Source organism: Erythrolamprus reginae, chromosome 2, assembly GCF_031021105.1.
Source record: "Erythrolamprus reginae isolate rEryReg1 chromosome 2, rEryReg1.hap1, whole genome shotgun sequence".
NCBI classification, from domain to species: Eukaryota; Metazoa; Chordata; class Lepidosauria; order Squamata; family Dipsadidae; genus Erythrolamprus; species Erythrolamprus reginae.
In genome coordinates this window covers 203,353,830-203,376,199 of record NC_091951.1, presented here as the reverse complement: position 1 = coordinate 203,376,199, position 22,370 = coordinate 203,353,830, and the positions used below count along the sequence as shown (strand labels likewise).

General features: G+C 40.5%; 1 protein-coding gene across 4 annotated transcripts in view; it reads right to left on the bottom strand.

Annotated features, from left to right (window-relative positions):
• The window catches only part of PNCK (pregnancy up-regulated nonubiquitous CaM kinase), a 68,065-nt gene that overhangs the window by 5,464 nt on the left and 40,231 nt on the right, over positions 1–22,370 (bottom strand). For all 4 annotated transcript variants that reach the window (XM_070741355.1, XM_070741356.1, XM_070741357.1 and 1 more), the window contains 8 exons: positions 20,995–21,126; positions 19,194–19,268; positions 18,262–18,400; positions 10,874–10,997; positions 6,113–6,188; positions 5,878–5,990; positions 2,753–2,831; positions 1,432–1,519 (listed from right to left, as the gene is read on the bottom strand). In XM_070741355.1, the coding sequence (XP_070597456.1) occupies positions 1,432–1,519; positions 2,753–2,831; positions 5,878–5,990; positions 6,113–6,188; positions 10,874–10,997; positions 18,262–18,400; positions 19,194–19,268; positions 20,995–21,126 (826 nt within the window). The remainder of the gene's footprint in view (positions 1–1,431; positions 1,520–2,752; positions 2,832–5,877; positions 5,991–6,112; positions 6,189–10,873; positions 10,998–18,261; positions 18,401–19,193; positions 19,269–20,994; positions 21,127–22,370) is intronic.

Below are 22,370 nucleotides of genomic sequence, written 5' to 3'. Positions count from 1 at the left end.
CCATCTGCTTTTGTTTGCAGCACTGCTGCGGGGTCCTTTTCCACAAAAATAAAAATTTAATTTTTTTAAAAAAAATTAAATTAAATTTTAATTTTTTTTATTTTTATGGAAAAGGACCCCACAGCAGCGCTGCAAACAAAAGGAGGTGGGGAATCCCATGATGGGATTCTGGGGGAGGAACTTTGACATCACGGATATGAGTCATCGGAGAGGGGCGGCATACAAATCTAATAAATAAAAATAATAACTTCTTCCTGGCTGGCCGAAATAAAGCCACGCGCCAGGAAGAAGTCTCCGTGTCGTCAAAGCTCTGCCCCTGGAATCCCATCATGGGATTCCCCACCTCCTTTTTTTTTGCAGTGCTGCTGCGGGGTCCTTTTCCATAATTTTATTTTTACAGAAAAGGACCCCGCAGCAGCGCTGCAAACAAAAGGAGATGGGGAATCCCACGATGGGATTCCAGGGGAGGAACTTTGATGTCACGGATACTTCTTCCTGGCTGGCCAAAATAAAGCCACGTGCCAGGAAGAAGTCCCCTTGTCATCAAAGCTCCGTCCCCGGAATCCCATCGTGGGATTCCCCACCTCCTTTTGCGCCTCCCTCCCAGCCTCCTGACCGGCCGACAGCTCCCCGGTGTTCGCCTTCCTCCACTGCCACTGGGGCCGGCTCCTCCTCCTCTTCTCAGCAGATGACAGTCGGGTGGTGGCGCTTCGCGGTGTTCAGCACAAACGCCAAACCTGAACACGGACTTTTAAAGTCCAAACTGTGCAAGTTTGGTTCGCCCAACACTATTAATCTTTCCTGGTTTTCATGAAGAGCAGAACAATTTGGTCAAAAGGGAAGTTTTATTTACTTTCTCAATTTGCCGTCTAAAATGTAGACTAAAGCATGGTGAGCAAAGTTGAATGCTGCCAAATCTGTATTCTTTCTCAAACGTGACAAGAACTGGGAGCACAGAGGGGCAAGGGGGAGGCTTCACCACCAGGTTTTACAAAAAAAGATAAGTTTTTTAAAAGTTGAGAGAGGAAGCTTGAGGTGTGTAAGAGCCACAGAATGAAAACAAATCACAAAAAATGTGAGTTTGAATACTGTAGAGTCAGGCATTGTTCACAGGAATCTTGGCAAGTAACACACCTGTCAAGAAGCAGAAATCTGCTAGCACTAACCAATTTAATTAAAAGGTACAGCTTTCGTGAGCTGCAGCTCTATCGTGTCAAGAAGGTGAGAACTAAGCTGCTAAATTTTGCAGCAGGCTCCTCTTCTATTTTTCTACCCTTAACGAGGTCTCGCTAAAAAGATATAATTCAACTAACAGGTCAGAGGATAAAAGTAGGAAATCCAGTATCCCTTTCTTTGAAATTAAAAAAGGATGTGCCCAAGGAATGCAGACCCATCCCCATCTTGAGTTGACCTTCAACTTTTTGACCTTACCTTCCATTGACTGCGAGCAAAGTTCTTCTGAATCTGCTCACACACAGATCCATGAATATCCTTCTCCAGAGCTGTATCCCCAGAGATCCTGAAAGGTATAAAAGAGAAGGAAGTATTTCCTGAATTGTGCGTGATCTATTTCCTTATACACAATCAGGAATCTTGACAAGGAACACACCTGTCAAGAAGCAGAAATCTGCCAGCACTAACCGATTTACCCTGGGCTTCAACCACACTATCTGGTCTTCAAAGGGCAAAGATGGCTTGCTGACTTTGCTACTCACTATCATAGGAATTTCTTGGAGGGGTTTTGTACATATCCAACCAAAGGCAAACACTTTAACCCTGCTATTGTGCTCGGGTTTATATGACCCTAAATGAAATTTGAGACCCTGTCGATTATATTATATTATATTATATTTATTTGATTTGATTATTTGTCATGCTGATCTGAAATTTGTGATTAATTGTCTTTTCCTCATTTGAGGGGTTATTACTATGAGTGTGGGTTTTTTTCCATTTTGTTTATTTTTTGCTACATGCTGATTGTTACATTTCATTACACCCAAAACAGTACAAGTGCATAGTAAATGGGAACACAACAGCAGGGGGCATGGGTTAAGGTAGTGGAAGTAGGGGATGCATATAATTTATTTATTTATTTATTGTTAGAGTTGAAAGGGACCATGAAGGCCATCAAGTTCAACCCCCTGCCCAAGCAGGAACCCTATAGCACACCAGTCAAGTGGCAGTTCAATCTTCTCTTAAAAATGTCCAGAGTGTTGGAGTTCACAATGTCCGCTGGTAGGTTGTTCCATTGGTTGATCTCTCTGATCGTCAGGAAGTTCCTCCTTATCTCCATGTTGAATCTCTCCTTGGTCAGCTTCCAGCCGCTGTTCCTCGTCCGGCCCTCTGGTGCCCTGGAGAATAAAGTGATCCCCTCCTCTCTGTGACATCCCCTCGTATACTTGTAGACTGCTATCATGTCCGCTCTGGCCCTCCTTTTCTCTAGGCTATCCATATTTTGTTATTCTTTTTACTTTAACTTTTAAAATATTTTGATTAATTTTCCACTTTTAAAAAGAAAACACAATAGTGAGTATAAGAGTGGTATAAGAGAATATTGGTCTCTCCAGCATCTGCAGTAGGTTAGGACAGGGCAAAATTCTTTATTCTCTATCCATCCTCTGCCAGTAGAAGAACTTCAAAAAAAAATATCAAGATCCATAATCTTTTAAGAGATTGAGAGAATGAAAATTGGAGCAGTGTGGAAGACTAGTTAAAAGAAAAAAAGTTTATCCCCTCAGATATTGGGACTTACCAGGGATGTTGGAGAGCTTGTTCACAAGTGAATCGTTTCTCAGGGTCCCGTTCTAGAAGATGTCGGATGAAATCTTTGGCTACAGGGGAACAAAAACACAAAACCCTCATGATTTAGCTTAAAGTTACAAGAGAAAGCTTTCCCCCCCCCCCACGCAACCAAACAGATATAACATCCCCATTATGTCTATGTTTAAGATTTTAGCCACTGAATCATCAGCTTTGTCACTTAATGTAGCAAAACAAGATGGGGGAGTATCAAGGGAGAGTGATGTGTGCCAGTTTATTATCACTCGGAAACGGTGACAGTCTGAAAGAAAATGCCACTTAAAAAGTCTCATTTGGGGCATAGAATTTTTTTTAATTTTTTCTCCATCTCAAAAAACATACATAAGTGAAAACATAAAATCAATGCCTAACAATATATATATATATATATATATATATATATATATATATATATATATATATATATATATATATATATATATGTAGATTGTTCTGAGTTCGGGTTTTGCCCTGTGTAATGTTTTGCATGTCTATGCGACGTTTCGGTGAAATCACATTCACCATCATCAGGCTGGAGTTCCAATCTTTGTGTTTTTGCAAATGAATATTAGCAACTGACATTTCTTCTTAGCATGTAGTGTGTGCTAAGAAGAAATGTCAGTTGCTAATATTCATTTGCAAAAACACAAAGATTGGAACTCCAGCCTGATGATGGTGAATGTGATTTCACCGAAACGTCGCATAGACATGCAAAACATTACACAGGGCAAAACCCGAACTCAGAACAATCTACATACATATACCCGTGAAAATTTACGAAAACAAATATATATATATATATATATATATATATATATATATATATATATATATATATATATATATGAAATTTTCTTATCTAGTAAGAAATTAACGAAGCATTTAAAAAATTATATTTTCATTTCAGCTATCCTATCTTCATCACTCCAACCATTAAGCTAAAAGCAGATAAGAATAAACATTATATATTTAGAATAATATAAATCTTAAACTACATTAAATGTGTGTTACATAGTTATCTAATGCTGCCACCATTCTCTTTTTATCATCTGGGTTTCTACCATCAAATGTTTAATTCTTTTACATTATTTTCAAAATAATTATTTATTTTAACTATTTTTATCCATTCATAAAATTTCCTCCCAATTTTATAAAATTCCGACTCTTCTTTATCTTTAATTTTCAACCTAGTCTATTCATTTCAGCACATCTTCCTCTCTTTCTGTTGATATTCCATTCAACTTCCAATTTTGTGCATAGATAATTCTAGCAGCAATTACTATATGAACAATTTGATATATTTCTTCTTTATTAAACAGGAATATTCCTAACAGGAATATTTCAGGCTTTAACTCAATAGTCTTTTTCAATAACTTCTCAATCCATATTTGAATTTCTGTCCAATATTTTTTAGCTTCATTGCAAGTCATTGCACATATGATAAAAGGTCTCATTAAGATGGTAGATCAGGAGTGTCTGGAGGGTTGAGGGAGGAGCAGGGGTGGGTTCTGGTTTCCCCCACTGCCAGTTCACTCAGAGCCATGCCGTGCAGGCACATTGTGCTTCGTGCATGCGCAGTACTTTTAAAAACAAGCAAAAAACAAGATGGTGCTGTTGTGGTTGGCTCTGGGCCAGCTCCTGCTCTGAGGACTGTGGATGTTGGTTTGGGAGTATCCTCAAGTTCTCAGAGAGTGGTTTTACTGCCAACAGCTTCGGACAGTGAAGATTCTGGGTCAAGGGCAGACTCTGAGAGTGAAGCAGGATCGGACGGTGAGGTAGATGCAGGCAGCCCATTAGCTAATCACCCCATTAGTGCGTCATCAGACTCAGAGGAAGATAAATTAATAGATGCTCACAGGCGCAGGTTTATGACGAGAAGGGAACAACTGCGCAAGTATCATAGACGATAAGGGAGGACATCTGTGGCTGGAGCAATTAGGCTAATGGGGCTGCTGATAAATTGCCAGCGTCGCTGAGAGCATGCGTGGGAGATTATCCGTTTGGAGAAGGACGAGTGTTGTTTGATTTGGACTGTTCCAGGATTTACAAAAACTTTTTGAGTATTTCACAGTTAAGTACATTTTGTGGACGAGATGTGGCTGTGACACCTTCACAGCTGCCTTTATCTGCTCTGTTTTTGTTTTTGCTTTTCGCAGCATTCCAGGCTTGTGGTTTGTGGGAGAGCACTTTGGCTGTTTAAAGTACATGCGTACAATACTTTTGTTTGGATAAACCGACTCTCTGTTTACTTTACAATAGCGTGTGTGTTTGAATTTACATTTCTGGCTTAATTGGGGTTCGTAACGTAAAGCCCGGCATAACAGGTGCCGCCTATGGTGCAGCTGAGAGAACCAACTTGGAGGCGTGACAGGCCTGGGTCGCTGCCGGTTCCAGCGACCCAGGCTGCCGAGTTACTACCAGTTCTTTAGAACCAGTCTGAACTGGGAGGAACCCAACTCTGGGGAAGTGTCAATAAAAGTCAAAATGGCAGCTTCAGACATGCTATGCATGTTAGAAAAGGGGTGGAGCTTTGATCACATGGTCATAGTCTCAATCTTCTTTTTTTTAACCCCTCCTGGAGGATGTTCCTTTCCTTTGTGCCTGACAAGGCTTAATGATTCTCCTCAATCCTTTGAGAGTATGAAGTATGTGACAGAGTATTGCCAAGCAAGGGTTAAAAAAGATGTACAGAGGTTTAGGGGACCCTTCTTATCCAATTTTAGTGCAAATTTTCCAGCCGATTTAAATCTATAAACACACAGTTGTTAAATTGTTTCAACTCAAAAAGAGTCTATTTTAGAGGGAGGTGTGCATGGAAATGTATTCTGCTAGAAGAAAAATGGTTTGCAAAATCCTTACTTGGCAAAAACTAAAGAACATTATTTTAAATATTAGATTTGTTATACGCTGTTGTATTATTGTTGTTAGCCACCCCGGGTCTACGGAGAGGGGCGGCATACAAATCAAATCAAATCAAATCAAATCATTAATTCTGAACAGGGTTTCTATTGCTTCCAAAGTTAGAACTGGCACAAAGCTCTTCCCGTGCCACTTTCTTTACCCAATTGTGCCACTCACCTGACTCAGAGATATCATCCCAGTAAGGGGAGTCAAACTCATATTCAGCTTTCAGGATCTGGTTGAAAAGCTCAGAGTCGTTCTCATCATAAAACGGAGGATAACCACAAAGTCTGCAGATTGGAACACAGGCACCAGATCTTACATACGCATGCAGGAAAAACATCTTACAACTTGTTCCTTGTGCTTATAAACACAAAAGGATGGAGAAATAATGAAGAAGAAAGATACCCACAGGATATAGGAGATGACACCGAGCGCCCAGGAATCCACAGCTTTTCCATACGGCTTCTGCTCCAAGATCTCCGGGGCTACAGAGACACAATGGCCATGAAGGCAAAGAAGGTACGAGGCTTTATTAAGATCTGTACCCACAATTTAACTTCTTAACTTTGTTTTAAACCAGTGTTTCCCAACCTTGGCAACTTGATGTTATTTGGACTTCAACTCCCAGAATTCCCCAGCCAGCATTTGCTGGCTGGGGAATTCTGGGAGTTGAAGTCCAAATAACTTCAAGTTGCCAAGGTTGGGAAACACTGGTTTAAACTATGAAAAGAAGAAACAGTTACCCAATAGATCAACTACAATTCCCATCAGCCCCAGCCAGTAAGATAAGCTCGGGGTTTGGAGACAACTACTGTGAATTGTTATCAACAAAACCTATTAATGTTGATCTTGCAAACTCCTCCCTTCCATTGAGTAGATGTACTTACAGTCAATCCTCCACCCCTACAGCTGTGCACAAGAAAAGGATTTTTAAACAGCCATTCTGAGTACTGTGGGGGGGGGGGGTTTGTACAGTTAACCATGTGGTTAATTGAAAATAATATTTTGTTATGGTTTCTATTTTATTTTGGTATAACAGATTTGTTACGATATATATACAGTAGTTATGGAAACAAAATATTAAATTAAATATTTAATAAAGAGTGTATAGAAGGCGGCTAAGAAATAAATGACAGTAAATAAAATATGGATAACCAAAATGATTAACAGTGAATACCGATTTTATTAACCAGAAAATAATTTGAAAATAGAAGAAATTGTATTTTCCCTCCTAATATGAGGATATAAATGATATTTCTTTTTGTTGTTGTTGTTATTTGTTTTTGTTTGGTATTTTTGTTATTGTTGTAGTTTTTTGTGTGTCTGTTTCTTTTTGATTATTGTTTGTAATTTTGTATACACATTTGTTTTCAGTTACTATGTTTTTTTTTAAGAAATTCAAATAAAAACTTTTTTTAAAAAAAATTGAAAATAATATTGAACAGAACACATGATTTGTAGTACCATGGACTGCAAAAAGAATCAGTCAATCAGTCCTGGATCAAATGAAGACTTACTGTCTCTGGAGGTGATATTCAGCAAGCAAGCATTTGCATAATTTGGACATAGAGGATAGACTAGAAAAAAATATTGTGCTCAGAAAGACAACAGATGAGGTAAATGAAAAAATTCAGAGATTATTGAAATGTTCTTGGAACAGCTATGTGATGACCCGGGACAGGGCAGAGAGATAACACAGGCACTTGAAGTTCAAACCTCCCCTTTATTGCTCCAAATTTCCCCATACATTCCCACATTTCTGGCAAGTCCCAGAGCAAAGTGATGACACAAACACCCCCACAGACATCTCAAGCAGCCTCTGGCAGCAAATAATCCAGCCCAGCGCTGTGTACACCAAGGCTGCGCAGCAATAAATCCAGCAGGGCAAATCAAGGAGTTCAGGAAGCAAAGGATCCAGGTAATTAGTCTTGGAAAGTTCAAAGGTCAGCACTCAACACTTCAGGAACCCAGCGTTTATTCCTGACAAATGCCCCTCTCCACAGCATCTCCTTAAGTCCCATTCCCCAGGTGTGCTTTGTGAAGATGGGAGGGGCACTGTTCTCCTGAGTAGCCTGCTCTGTCTGCGCTGTTCTCGCCTTCTCTCCACTCTCTCTGCTCTCAGATCAGGAGGGGGGGGTGTCCTTGCTCCTCGCCTGAGCTCTGTCTCTCTGTTCATCCGGCCCATGTTCCTCCCTGTCTACAAGTTTTCCTAATCCTGAAAGGCCTTCCACATTTTCCTCTGAAGCCAATGAAGCTGCCCCCTCAATTTCTTTTCTTTTTGTATTTTTTATTTTTTCCTCCACAATTTCCATTTTATATCATTTTATTAAAATGTCAATAACAGACAGTCTTCGGAGAGGGGCGGCATACAAATATTATTATTATTATTATTATTATTATTATTATTATGCATTTTTGCTCAATCAATCAAAAATCAATATCCTATTTTGCACCTATTTTTACCTTGTTCATCAGTCTTTTTTTCTTCATTCCGTTACACATTCCTTCTATCTCCATCTCCTCCTTCTACCTTCTTACTTCTTCTCTCCCCCTGCTACTTCCCCCTACTCCTTCTTCCCTCCCTTCACCTCTGTCTCTCTCTTTACCTCTCCCTGAGTGCTTCTTATCATAATTCATCTCATATTTAACAGACAGATGAAATATACTGTACATTTTTAAACTAGTGGTGCCTCTTCTATAATCATTACATTTATATCTTTACTGTATATATAGAATAGAATAGAATAGAATTTTTATTGGCCAAGTGTGATTGGACACACAAGGAATTTGTCTTGGTGCATATGCTCTCAACGTACATAAAATAAAATATACATTTGTCAAGAATCATGTGGTACAACACTTAATGATTGTCATAGGGGTCAAATAAGCAATGAAGAAGCAATATTAATAAAAATCTTAGGATATAAGCAGCAAGTTACAGTCATACAGTCAACATGGGAGGAAATGGGTGATAGGAATGATGAGAAAAACTAGTAGAATAGAAGTGCAGATTTAGTAGAAAGTTACTCATCCAATGCTGCCTCTTCCAAACCTAGTTTTGCCTCCTGGGTCTACCACCAATTAATTTTCAATTTCATTCTCAAATTAACCACTATAGCGTCACTTCCAAAATATTTATTGTCTGTCGTGCCTCTTAATTCCAAGACATATTGCTCCTTCCCCTCATTTAATATCGTTATTCATCGTTCACTTCCCCCCCTAATTCTAACATTTCTAAGTACCCTGAATTCTTTTTTTCTCCCTCTCTTATATCTCCTTTCTTACTTTCTTGCTAAAATTTTCTCTATTTTAATTGCCCCCTCAATTTCTGTCGGCTGGTCTTCCCCCGCAGATTCAGGTTCCAACGGGGGCATGACAAGCTATTTATTGTTACAGGCACCAGATCAAGATGCTCAAAATTCATCCACACTGTCAAAAGTTGAATCCAACATAGGGGCATCTAAGTGACTAATCCTGTAATCCTGTCCTTGTAACCCTATAATCAAAGTGCAGAGTTATTTTCCAGACCATAACTGTAAGATTCCCATGTAGATTCAGTGTATTGCTCCTGTTTTGGTTAAATGTAGTACAATCCTTGCATTTATTGTCAGTAGTTAAGACAATAGCCAGTTGCAAAGTCTTGTGCTAATTGTCATCTGTTCTTGACATATCTTTTCTCAGCCCACCACCCATGTAGCATCCAAGCAGCAGGAGGAAAGAGGAAACAGTAAGGGAAAATACATAATATCTCCAATCTCTTTTGATTCTAACTCAAGGCCTCCAGAAGCTTGAACAGCATATTCCTAGAGATAAGGATGGTGCCCTCTTTCCTGCAGTTCTGGAAAGCTTAGGAAAAGCTGGCCTTGGTCCTACACCTGGGGTTGATGTATTATTGTTCATCTAAGACCCCTGTTTGTTTGCATTTTTTAGTGTCTGCAAGGTTATTGTAGTCTGGGCTGCCCATTTGGTTTAAAGATTTTATCTGTTGTTATAGAGGGTTTATGTGCCTGTTTTATGTGTACCACCCAGCATCTGTTGGAGTTGGGCAGCTTATAAATGCCAATCAATTAAAAATAATAATAGTAATAGATTTCTGTGTTCCTTAAGTGGATGAAAGACATTTTTAGCTCTCCCACTTGTAAATGAGCAGATGGGCTGTGAGCAGATGGATTAGGAATCGGGATATGCTATGAAAATATTGCAAAATCTCAGTTTGTAGGTGAAAAAGGGAAACAGAAAAAAAAAACCCAACCCACAATCGACAGCCCTTTTAGAATTGGAAAACGAAACATCCCCAATGGTTCAAAACCTACTAGAATATACGGTTTTGGGTTGCAATTTCAGGTTCTTATATTATGCCCTGTTCGAGACTAGTGAAGCAAATCAAGTGTTGCAAAAAATAATAATTGTATACTCTATAAAACATTTGCATAATGCAGTCCAGGGGTGTCAAATTGGCAGCCTGCGGGCTGGGTGCATCACACGCAGACCATACCCAGCCCAGCTCTGCAAATGGGAAAAACATCGCAAAATGTCACATGATTGAAATGTGATGCGGTGGGTTTGACACCTGCATGATATTTCCATCATGTGACATTTTGCGACATTGAGACCTGTGATGTAGCCTTTCGTTGTCAACCAGTGATGGTGAACCTTTTTTCCCTTGGGTGCCAAAAGAGCCTACACCCATAATTCAATACTTGGGGATGGCGAAAACAGTTCCCCCCGCCAGACGCCCTCTGGAGGCCAGGAATGGTCTGTTTCCAAACTTCTGGTGGGCCCAGTAGGCTCATGTTTCACCCTTCCCAGGCTCCAAAGGCTTCCCTGGAGCTGGAGAGGGCAAAAATGCACTCCCTCAATCCCCTGGAGGCTCTCTGGAAGCCCAAAATGACCTCCCAGAGCCCTGTAGGAGCCAAAAACCAGCTGGCTGTCACACCCATGCGTGTTGGAGCTGAGCTAGGGCAATGGCTCATGTGCCAGGACATATGGCTCCGCATGCCACCTGTGGCACCCATGCCATAGGTTCACCATCACTGTCATAAACTGTTATAAATCGAACATTGAATTCAATGATTGATTTTCTACTGGAAAGGCTTTGCACATCTAGACAAGGATGGATATTAACACAGAACATGTTGAGCCCTTCGCCCGTCCCCACTGGCACACTCACCAACATAGCCAGGGGTTCCGCAAGCGGTAGACATGATGCCATCAGCCTCAATTTTAGACAGCCCGAAGTCCGTAATCATAATCTTGGCATCTTCAAAGGGTGTGGCATATAGGAGATTTTCAGGCTGTTTGGACAAACAAAACAGAGTAAAGTTACATATATCATATTTTGTATGTCTTCCTTCCCGTAAGGACCTTAAAAGAGTTTCTAGTTTCTATACAACCAAAGATAAGAAGAGTACAGCTTTCCTCCCATTTGCACTTCTTTTCTGCCTCTGCCCTAAAGGCATTGCCTTCATCTCCTCACCACCCCATGACTGGCAAAGGTGTAAATTTTCCTTAGCTGGGTCCCGTCAACTAAGCAATGCCGCCTGGCGGGACCCAGGGGAAGAGCCTTCTCTGTGGTGGCCCCGGCCCTCTGGAATCAACTCTCCCCAGAGATTAGGACTGCCCCCACCCTCCTTGCCTTTCGAAAGCTCCTGAAGACCCACCTATGTCACCAGGCATGGGGAAACTGATATGCCCCTGGCTAATATGGTTTTATGTATGGTCTGTTAGGTTGTGTGATTGTTTTTCTTTTATAATAAGGGTTTTCAATTGTTTTTAACATTAGATTTGTACATGGTGTATTGTTGTTGTGAGCCACTCCGAGTCCTCGGAGAGGGTCGGCATACAAATCTAATAAATTATTGTTGTTGTTGTTGTTGTTGTTGTTGTTGTTGTTTTTATTATTATGTCAATACAACACAGCAAACGAGATCACTATGCTGGATTTCGTATTTCATCACCAGTCGGGCGCTTCCCAAGCACCTAGCGGTGAATTATGTGTGCCGATCCCAGTAAAGCGGCCTTTTGCAATTGACAGATGGAGATTTTGTCAATTCCGATGGTTTTCAAATGTCCGCTGAGATCCTTTGGCACTGCGCCCAGCGTGCCAAGTACCACTGGGACCACTTTCACTGGCTTATGCCAGAGCCATTGCAGCTCTATTATTATTATTATTATTATTATTATTATTATTATTATTATTATTATTGTTGTTGTTGTTATTGTTGTTGTTGTTATTGTTATTGTTATACTGGCATTAGTGTAAGGGTATTTCCCCCCCTTATTCCAAAATCTTCAGGGTGCCAAAGAAACCCTTGTATAGATTGGTCTGGCAGCAAAAATTCAGAGGAACATTAGACAGCAAAAAAGACAATTTTAAAAACCTGTGTGTGAGAGAGAGAGTGGGGGAGGGAGGGACAGAGGGGGGGGGGTGCATGCATGTGCACCATCTAATGCTATCTTCCCTTCATGGATCAGTAAGGGGGGCTGTGCATTCCAATAATACTGTGAGCGACATCATTCTGTAATTTCCAGGTGTGTCATAACCAAACCCAATGCTCCATAGATGGAAATAGCAACCCACTCCAGTATTCTGCCAATAAATGGACATTTACAACCAGGAGAATCTCAAAATAATATTGGACATAGACATACACACACAAATTGAAAGCTACCCTACAAGGTATTAGGAGAAAATAAGGACGGTAAGCACAAAGAGCACTAGAGCTTATGATTTGACAAAAGCCCAAGGGATGTCCAGCTGCTGATGTATCCAAAGCAAAATAAAAATCTGATGCTACAAAGACATGTGTATCCTTGGCACGTGAAATGTCAGATCTATGAACCAGGGCAAATTTGATGCTTTCGGAGCAGAAATATTAAGACTGACATTGACATTCTGGAAATCAACAAAACAAAATGGACTGAAACGCATCACTTCACATTAATGAGACACCATATTTTTTGCTGTGGGCAAGAACAGAAGAAATGGAGTAGCCATCGGTGTTAACAAAAGGGTGTAAAAGCCAGTGCTTATATACAACTTAAAAATGATGGAATGATCACAAATGAGTCCAAGGCAACCCAATCAATGTTACAAGTGATTCGAAACTATACTCCAACCATAGATGCAGAGAAAGTTTTATGGCAACATGCTGCACCAAAAAAAGAGGTCATACTAAAAGGGTGTTTGTCTTTTTTGTTGTTTGGTTGGTTCCTTTGAGTCAGGCTTGATTCCTGGTAACTGCTTGGACAAGTTCCTGGAGAGTGACTGTCCTAAAGTTGCCCTATGGCTTCACGCCTAAGGTGGGACTAGAACTGGTTCTCAAAAAGCTATGCCATCTGAAATAATACGAAAACTTTTTTCTGTATTAGTCTCTAAAACAAAGTAGGAGAGAGACTAATAAGAATTCTGGCAAGAAAATTCAATGTTTATAGCAAGTACCTCCTTCCAACAATCTAAAAGGTAACGCTAAACATGGACATTACTGGATGGACAACACCAAAATTAAATAATGTATTGTAGACTACTGGTATATACTATATACTAAACAAAAACAGACTTTGGTCAGTACAAACAAGGCCTGGTGCTAATTATGACACAGATTACTACTCCCTCCCTACAAAATTACATCTTAAACAAAATAATAAGACCAACAGTATTCAACTTCATGTGTAGGCAGCAAGAGTAAAGAATAGATCTTGCAGGCTCAATTTGATAAACAGACTTGCTTGAAGATTTCGAGACAAAAATCTGTGAATTTCTTAAAGATGTAACAAACAACAGTATCCCAAAATGCAAAAAGCAGAACAAAGCCAAATGGTTGTTTGGTAATACAGTATTATCCTGGGGGAGGAGCTGCTCTGCTAAAACAAGAACCAGAACAATAGAGGTCTGAGTTTGATTGTCTTTATTAAGATATCTTCACTTTCACTGCTGAGCCCCAGCCAAAGCAAATTGGGAACCCCAAGCCTGGATCAGTGAGGACTATATAGAAACAGGGAGAAATGTGCCAATCTATAGAATGTAAATCATTACATAGTACAGTGGTACCTCTACTTAAGAACTTAATTCGTTCTGTGACCAGGTTCTTAAGTAGGAAAGTTTGTAAGCAGAAGCTTACAAATTTTTGTAAGTTTGTAAAAGCAAATAATGTGTGCAAACCCATTAGGAAACGCAACAAAAATTCTGTGCTAGATGAAGTAAAAGCTACACCTTTATTTTAGATCAGAGACATAATGCCAAGATAGGAGATGTTGCAGAAGAAGCCATAGACATGGAAAAAATGAAGGTATTTTTTTTTAATGAAGATAACAGAACAACAGAAGATAAAGTGATCAGAGACTATCACTGTTGACAAAAAAGTTATATTGATAGTAACAGCCACGTCATGGAGAGGACAGAAACTGGTCCATTCTTCCAGGCCTAACCCAAAGCCACCCGTAAGAATGGAATGTTTTGCTAGATGACGACTAGGCCTCAATCGCTTGTTTCAGATCACAGTGGCTCTCCAGACTAGCAGTGGTATTGTACCATAGACTAGTGCTCTTAACTGGACAGTTATTGGGATGAATACGCTCATCTCTATCAAACCAAAATATTGCATCTCCTCCATTTCCTAGCGAACCTTTTTTTCCTTGGGTGCCAAAAGAGTGCGCGTGTGTGCTATCACGCAGCTGCGAGTGCCTACCACCCATAATTCAATGCCTGAGTAGAGTGAAAACGGCTTCCCCCGCCCCCCGGAGGCACTTTGGAAGCCGGAAACAGCCTGCTTCCAAACTTCTGGTGGGCCCAGTAGGCTTGTGTTTCACCCTCCCCAGGCTCCAAAGCCTTCCCTGGAACTGGGGGGCGGGAGGAGAGAAAAACGCCCTCCCCAGTCTCCCTGGAGGCTCTTTGGAAGCCAAAAACACCCTCCCAGTGTCTCTGTGCAAGTCAAAAATCAGCTGGCCAGAACACACATGCCCATTGGAGCTGAGCTAGGGCAACAGTTCACGTGCTAGCAGATATGGCTCCACGTGCCACTTGTGGCACCCGTGCCATAGGTTCACCATCATTGTCCTAGGAAGACAGATCCAATGCCAGCATGCAAATGTGGGACTTCCTCGATTCTGCATACATCAATCAGCACAATACTTTTTTTTTCCACGCACACCTGAGCAGTAGCCATTTGCATGGAATTCAATGTGATGAGAAATGCTGAGGTTTCTGTTTTCCTTAGAATGTGAGAACTTATTGCAACCTTGAGGGGCTGTTACAATTAGAAATGTAGCTGAAAAAATGTTTGAACGCAGTCTCCTTTTGAAGATAGTTCCCGTTTCTTTAAACTCAGCAAAATTCATAGCGTTAGATAAAAATGTAACACCGTAGAATAGGAATGTTTTTGCAGTTTGTAACCCACCCCTTCAGACAGCTGATGTGGGAATGGGAGGTGTTTTCATTAGGTACATTAACCTGCGTTCAGCTTCTGTAGAGTGTCAACCCCTGGGGGTGGCCACCATGCTTGGCCAACCATCCTTTTGAATACACAAAGAAAATAAAACTTTTCTGTTCTCTTTGTCCGAATGTCTCGTCTGAATTCTTTTGTCAAAATTCAGCACACAATGACAATTGCACCTCCATTCAGAAGCTTAATTCAGGGTAGTGTTTCTCAATTTTGGCAACATGAAGACGGACAGGTTTCAAATCCAGAACTTCCCAGCCATCATGACTAGCAGGAGAATTCTGGGAATTGAAGTCCACCCATCTTCAAGTTGCCACAGTTGATTTGGGGGATGGAATATTCTCCATGTTTGGTCTTTCCATCCTCCCTCACTTCCTTCTTCCAAATGGCCTATCCTGCCAGACATAATAAATAATAAATAATAAATAATAAATAATAAATAATAAATAATAAATAATAAATAATAAATAATAAATAATAAATAATAAATAATAAATAATAAATAATAAATAATAAATAATAAATAATAAATAATAAATAATAAATAATAAATAATAAATAATAAATAATAAATAATAAATAATAAATAACAAATAACAAATAACAAATAACAAATAACAAATAACAAATAACAAATAACAAATAACAAATAACAAATAACAAATAACAAATAACAAATAACAAATAACAAATAACAAATAATAAATAATAAATAATAAATAATAAATAATAAATAGCAACAAAACAACAACAATAATAATAATAATAATAATAATAATAATAATAATAATAATAATAATAATAATAGACCCCGAATCTGGTTTATTTCTCTGGGGACCACCATTTCTTGCAGGGAACAGCTTTGCATTGCTTTTAGTTCTGCTGACTAAATTCTGACTCACAGATTGTAACAGACACCAAGATAACTGCAGTAACACATGACAGAGATTTTCACATTCTGAATATTGGTCATAATGCAAATAAGATTACGCTTGAAGAGAGAATTAACCATTCCTGCTGCCTCTTGTTCCCTTTCAGGACCTGCCTAATTGAAAGTGGAGATTTGTGAGAACACCAGAGAGACTTATTATCCCACTCCTGATCCTCTCAACTGCCAGCTTTGGGGTATCCCTCATAGCAAAGCCTCACATTTGCTTACTCGTTGCAAAGAGCTGCCATGAAGGCTGGTTTAAGATAAACCTGTCATTTTTTTTTACCCCTAGACAAAAATTAGACATGCAAAATTCAGCTGCTTCCTCCATGCACCCTCACTCTTAGTTTACATCTTGATTACACCAACATGTGGCAGAGACAAAAGCCAAGAGCTGATATTATAGATAAGTTAGGTTACATATTGAAGTAACATATTCAGGGATTTGTAGATCACATTTTAGAATAACCTCTCTTTTTTTTCAGCACTCATTGTCAGGTACTTTGGCTACTTTACAAACATATCTAAGTACCTTGGATATACTATTACAACATCTGTGTTCTCATTGACATCCTAAAAGCAAAGCTGCTTCTGTACAACATGCTAGGCCAGTTTAACAAACAACCCTGGCTTATTTTTATTCTCAATTCAACTGAAGCTAAGAAAAATATATATCAAGTGTTCTGTGTTCAATATCATATCCACAATTCAGGAGTCTAAGCAGAAAAGTTCTCTGGAAACTGGGGGAATGGGATTAAATTTTGCATGGTGTGTGTGGGGGGAAATAAATGGAAGATGGAGTTCAAAAATGGGCCAAATCTCACTGTGACTGGCAAAGAACAAAATTCAGAACAATTTTTTTCCAAAACATCCCTATGGAATGGGTAAGACCTGGAATTAGACTAACTGCACCATTCTTAAGCCTCTTCCCACTTCCTCCAAGTGATTTAACTCTTACAACAAAAAGAATTCCCAAAAGTAAGGGTTTTTTTTAAACCTTGTTTTTTGTGATAATGGCAACTTAGTTTTTGTGCCAAGACAGACCCCCGACCGTCAGGTAGTTTGTAGTTCAATTTATTTTGGAAATCCAGAAAAATATGTCAATTCTATAACCAGGTTAAATCCCACAGCTGCTTTTTTTTTAAGAGGCTGGACTTTAAAAACTGGTTTTTTCTTTGAAGGCATTTTGCTTCTCATCCAAGAAGCTTCTTCAGTTCTGACTAGGTTGTAGGGAATGGAAAGATTTTTACTCCCTGGAGGTTTATCTGTGTCTTCAAGATCAATTGAGTGGTGCATATGGATGTGGAGACTTCTTGGAACTATTGAGATGGCTGTATTGAAGATTGGAGATAGATGATATCATATCCCTCCACCTCTGTTGAGAGAGGGCTGTTCAATGCTGACATACTGTAGGTGGCCTCTTTGACCCCTCTGTCAAACCAGCAGTCCTCTCTGTCCAAAATGTGGACTTTGCTGTCTTCAAAAGAGTGCAGATGGACTGCTGAATCAAGTCCTGATGGGTTTGTTCTCCTATGTTGTGTCATCATAGTTATAGTTTATTAGATTTGTATGCCGCCCCTCTCCGAAGACTCGGGACGGCTCACAGCATAGCAATAATACAATACATTACAAATCTAAGAATAAAAAATTAGATCCATTTAAAAGACATTAATAACATAATAAAACCCCTAGCTATGCAGTCACACACATTCAACCTAATCTATCATGCAGTAAGGCCAAAAATATAATAAAAAGGGGAAAGATGGTAATTATCCCCACAACTGGCGACAAAAGTGGGTCTTCAGCATTTTAAGGAAGGCGAGGAGGGTGGGGGCTAATCGAATCTCTGGAGGGAGTTGATTCCAGAGGGCCGGGGCCACCACAGAGAAGGCTCTTACCCTGGGTCCCGCCAGCCAACATTGTTTGGTCGACGGGACCCAGAGAAGGCCCACTCTGTGGTCATGTGCTTATGAAGTGGTTGTTTTGTTCCCCAATGTACAGATCTGCACATGTCCCACTTTGTTGTACTAATATGCCATATTGCTCAGATTACGTCTGGGTGGACAACCCCAAAGGCTAAATATAAATGTCTATCAACAAAGCATGGCTCCTAGTTCTTGGGGAGGGGTCCTCTCTCTTGTATTAAATTGGGACTTGTTGGACACCCCAAAGCCTCCCAGCAATACTCACTTTGAGATCCCGATGAACGATTCCCAGATCATGTAGGTAATTCACAGCCTCTAGCACCTGCCGGATGAGCTGGCTGGCATCCTTTTCTGTGTAATAGCCTCGTTCGATGATGCGGTCAAAGAGCTCTCCGCCTGTCACACTGCACCCGAGAGAGAGCTGGTTTACATTCATGTGCAGCTTATATGGGTAGTGCTGATTTGTTTATTTTATGCCTTTGAATCAGTTTGGTGTAGTGATTAAAATATCACACCAGAAACCTGAAGATCAGAAACTCTAATCTCACAGTACGCACAAAGACAGCGCTATGACCTTGGGCAATGGATGAAAAAGGGCAAACCACTTCTGAAATCTTACTGGGAAAATTGTCCAGATAGTCAGGGGGAGTCAACACTAATTCAAAGGCATAGTTTATACTCATATATTTAAAAATGCATATGTTTGGAATGATGAGCTCCAGAGCTTCAGTTTATACTAGAAAAGGGTAAACTGGTCCTACAAACTGGGATCCTTTATGTGGGGGGTTCATGGTGCTATCTCTCTCTAGTTCTCTCCTCCAAATTCATTCTTACACGGACTTGGAATAAAACTAAGTGTCTCAAATATCATTTGTTCTTGATTCTCCACAGATTTGCCTTCCCTATGTTATCTGATTATTACAACCAGCCCTTCCCAAGATGATAGCTCTTCAAATGCAGTTCTTCAAATTACAATCAGGATTGCACCAATCAGAAAAAGATTTATTTTAATTGTAACCTCATTGGGTGCAAGCACCTTTTTCTTTGAAAGAACTACATGCATTGTTGTGATCTACAAAAGAATTGTAATGTCATTTTATATCCCCCCCAGAAGTATACATTTATCTCAGAGGACAAATTGCCCAACCCAGACCTCACATGTAGAAACATATTCATACGGTAGGTACTTCTACTCACAGCTGCATGGCCAGGTACAAATGAGTGGGACTTTCATAAATATCTTCCAGAGCAACAATGTTCTCATGTTGAATCCTACAACAAAAATTAGGAGATGGTAGAGTGAAGGACAGCCAACACCCCAAGAATCTACCCTCACCTTTTCAGAAAAAGCATCAGGGAAATCAGGAGAGCTAGGCAAACCAAATATATATAAAAATTTGTTGTAAGCTCAAGGTCTCTACAAGAATCTGAACTACTAACAGTCAAAGGAAATTAGTGGGAGATAAGAAAAGAAAGGAATTCAAGGTGGGCTGGGCTTAGATCTCTTGTGGGCAGGAAGCGAATCATGACTCATGATATGTTTGGCCTTGGGCTCAGCCTGGCCATCTCCTTCATATGTAGGAAGCATAATGAAAGCCCTGTAGTTACTCCTAAGGCTGAAAGTTTGATTAGAGTTGGGTAAAACCCTATTCAGATAGGAATCTCGCTAGGGACTCTTCTCTATCGTTAAATATTGCTCTCCACCAATCCTTGAGCAAAAAAAGTATCCTGGCATAAAACCTGTTGTTCCTTTTGCCAACCACTAAGCCAGGAAATGGTGCTTATTTACTATTTACTATGTTGTAAGCCACCCTGAGTCTTCAGAGAAAAGCGGCCTAGACATCGAAATAATAAATAATAAATATAGAGAAGGACCTGATGGAAGGTTCATACCAGCAGTGCTTTGCTCCTGGTTTGGCCTAGTTCTATGAACCTGTAATGGTGGGAGGTTCCATCTACCCACCAGGGGTAGGTGGGTAGGTGTATGTGAGCACAAACCGGTAGCAACAGGTTTTAGAACCCATCACTGGGTCATACCCCTATTAGCCTAAATTTGCATTTAGGTGTCAGGCTGATTCTGTCCATTGCGCTAAATCAGGGATATGCAAAGTTGGCTCTTCTATGACTTGTGGACTTCAACTCTCAGAATTCCCAAGCCAATGATGCTAGCTCAGGAATTCTGGGAGTGGAAGTCCACATGTCCCAGAAGAGCCAACTTTGCCTACCTCTGTGCTAAACGAATGCTGCCTGATGGGAGAAGACCTTGTTAAGGATGACCTTGTTAAGGCCACTTGGATGTGGGGTTGGCAGTGAGCTGAAGGAGATCATGACAAAAACAACAACCCATCACTGCTAGGACATGCTTATTCCATGCTTAAGGACAAATGGGAAAAACCGATAAGTAATCTTGAGACAATTACTATCGTTAACTTTAACGTAGCTGGAGAAATTCTCAGGAAAAGTACATCACTCTGAGGCTTTGGCTGAAGGCTTAAATGTGGAATAAATAAAATAATCCCGGCAAAATTAACTGAAGTGCCTGCTAAATGTGGTTTGTTTCTTATTTGAGCCCAGACATTCCCAAAAGTTAAAAGAATGGAAAACTGCACTCAAGTGAAGGAGACCAAAACCACAGAGAAACCGCGTTCCCTTACCCAAAGAGAAAAGGCAATGCCTTCTGAGTCCAGAACTGTGATAGGTTGGTCTGTGCAAAAAAAGAATGCTTACAGGTCAAGTTGCCTCTCTGATTTTCCCCTTTGCCATACAGCTAAAAGGACAGACATTGTTATCTCTTTTCCATGCCTGGAAACTGGACTCTTTACAAGATCAGCGAAATTTCATTTATACTTGCATTAAGTTGTTGTTGTTATAATAATAATAACAATTGTTGCTTCTGAGCAAAACGAAGTCCGAATACAAAAAAGGGATCCTGAGCCACGAAACCAGGAAATTAATTTCACATCCTGGAACCAAAGTGCCAAAATGCAAACTGACTTACTTTTTGAGCACAGCAATTTCATTCTCCACAGCTGCTTCTTTACCTCTCAGTGCTTTTTTAGGAATGCATTTGAGGGCTACCAGGCGCTGAGATCCATGTTCCTGGGCCAGGACCACTTCTGAAAAGGCCCCTCTGTAAGAATAAGAATGAAAGGAAGGCGGAATAGAGGCATGTCAGTGTGTAAGCATTCACATGTGGTAAGAAAGAATATCCTTTCTGGGTTCAGTTCCAAGTGGGGAAAAAGACACTGCAATCATAGGGCTGCTTGGAAAGGTGGTTTCATGGAGGCCAACAGGATCACATTGTCTGAGGTCCCAGGGAAAGGGTGACCACATGCCTCAAGGACAGTGGTTCTCAACCTGGGGGTCAGGACTCCTTTGGGGGTTGAATGACCATTTCACAGGGGTCGCCTAAGACCACAGGAAAAGACAAAGTCCCCCTGATGTTAGGAACTAAAGCTTCTATTCTGGGGCTGGGAACATATTTTTACAATCTGACCAATCAGGTGTTTACAGTGGGGGTGTCGCTCTGACCTTCCTACCAATCAGCTGTTGGGAGAATTGGAGCTAGACTTATGGTTGGGGGTCACCACAACATGAGGAACTGTATTAAGGGGTCACAACACTAGAAAGGTTGAGAACCACTAGTTAAATCATTTTTTGGGACAAGGCAACAGAGCCCCAATTCTTTGATTTGCTTCTTTTTTTCTCTCTCAGTTCTTTATAACAGAAGTGAGTTGCTATAGCCCAGTGTTTCCCAACCTTGGCAACTTGAAGATACCTGGACTTCAACTCCCAGAATTCCCCAGGCAGCATTCGCTGGCTGGGGAATTCTGGGAGTTGAAGTCTAATTATCTTCAAGTTGCCAAGGTTGGGAAACACTGCTATAGCCAGCCACCTGTCGGGCTCGCAGCATTAGAAAGGTTGAGAACCAGTAGTCTAGGATGTTGAAGAAGGAGAGAAGGGAGTTGCTGAGAGTCCCTGAGTTTTTTATATCCTCTGTTGGGGGGTGCAGTCAGATTCCGGGGGGGGGGGTCTTAGCCCGTGAAGGGCTACCAAATTTTTTACTACCACACTCTGGGCATGGCTTATGCAGGACGCCCCGCATTTTATTTCAACATCTTTGTGTGCAAATTGGGTGCTCTGGGGTGGGGCTCCATTATTGCTATCCCACTGCATTCTCCCCCCCCTCCGGGCTGTAGCCCACCCCTGGTCTTAGCTAACTCTATAGGCTTTTGTCTGTGTCCCATGCAATCTTCTAATTTTCCCAGGTGCCATTGCTGTGTTCCTGTGTGCTATGTGGGTCTGCCTGAATGGATAGATCTTTGTTATGTAGAATAGACTGGTTCAGGCTATTAACAAAGGGGGGAAGGAATA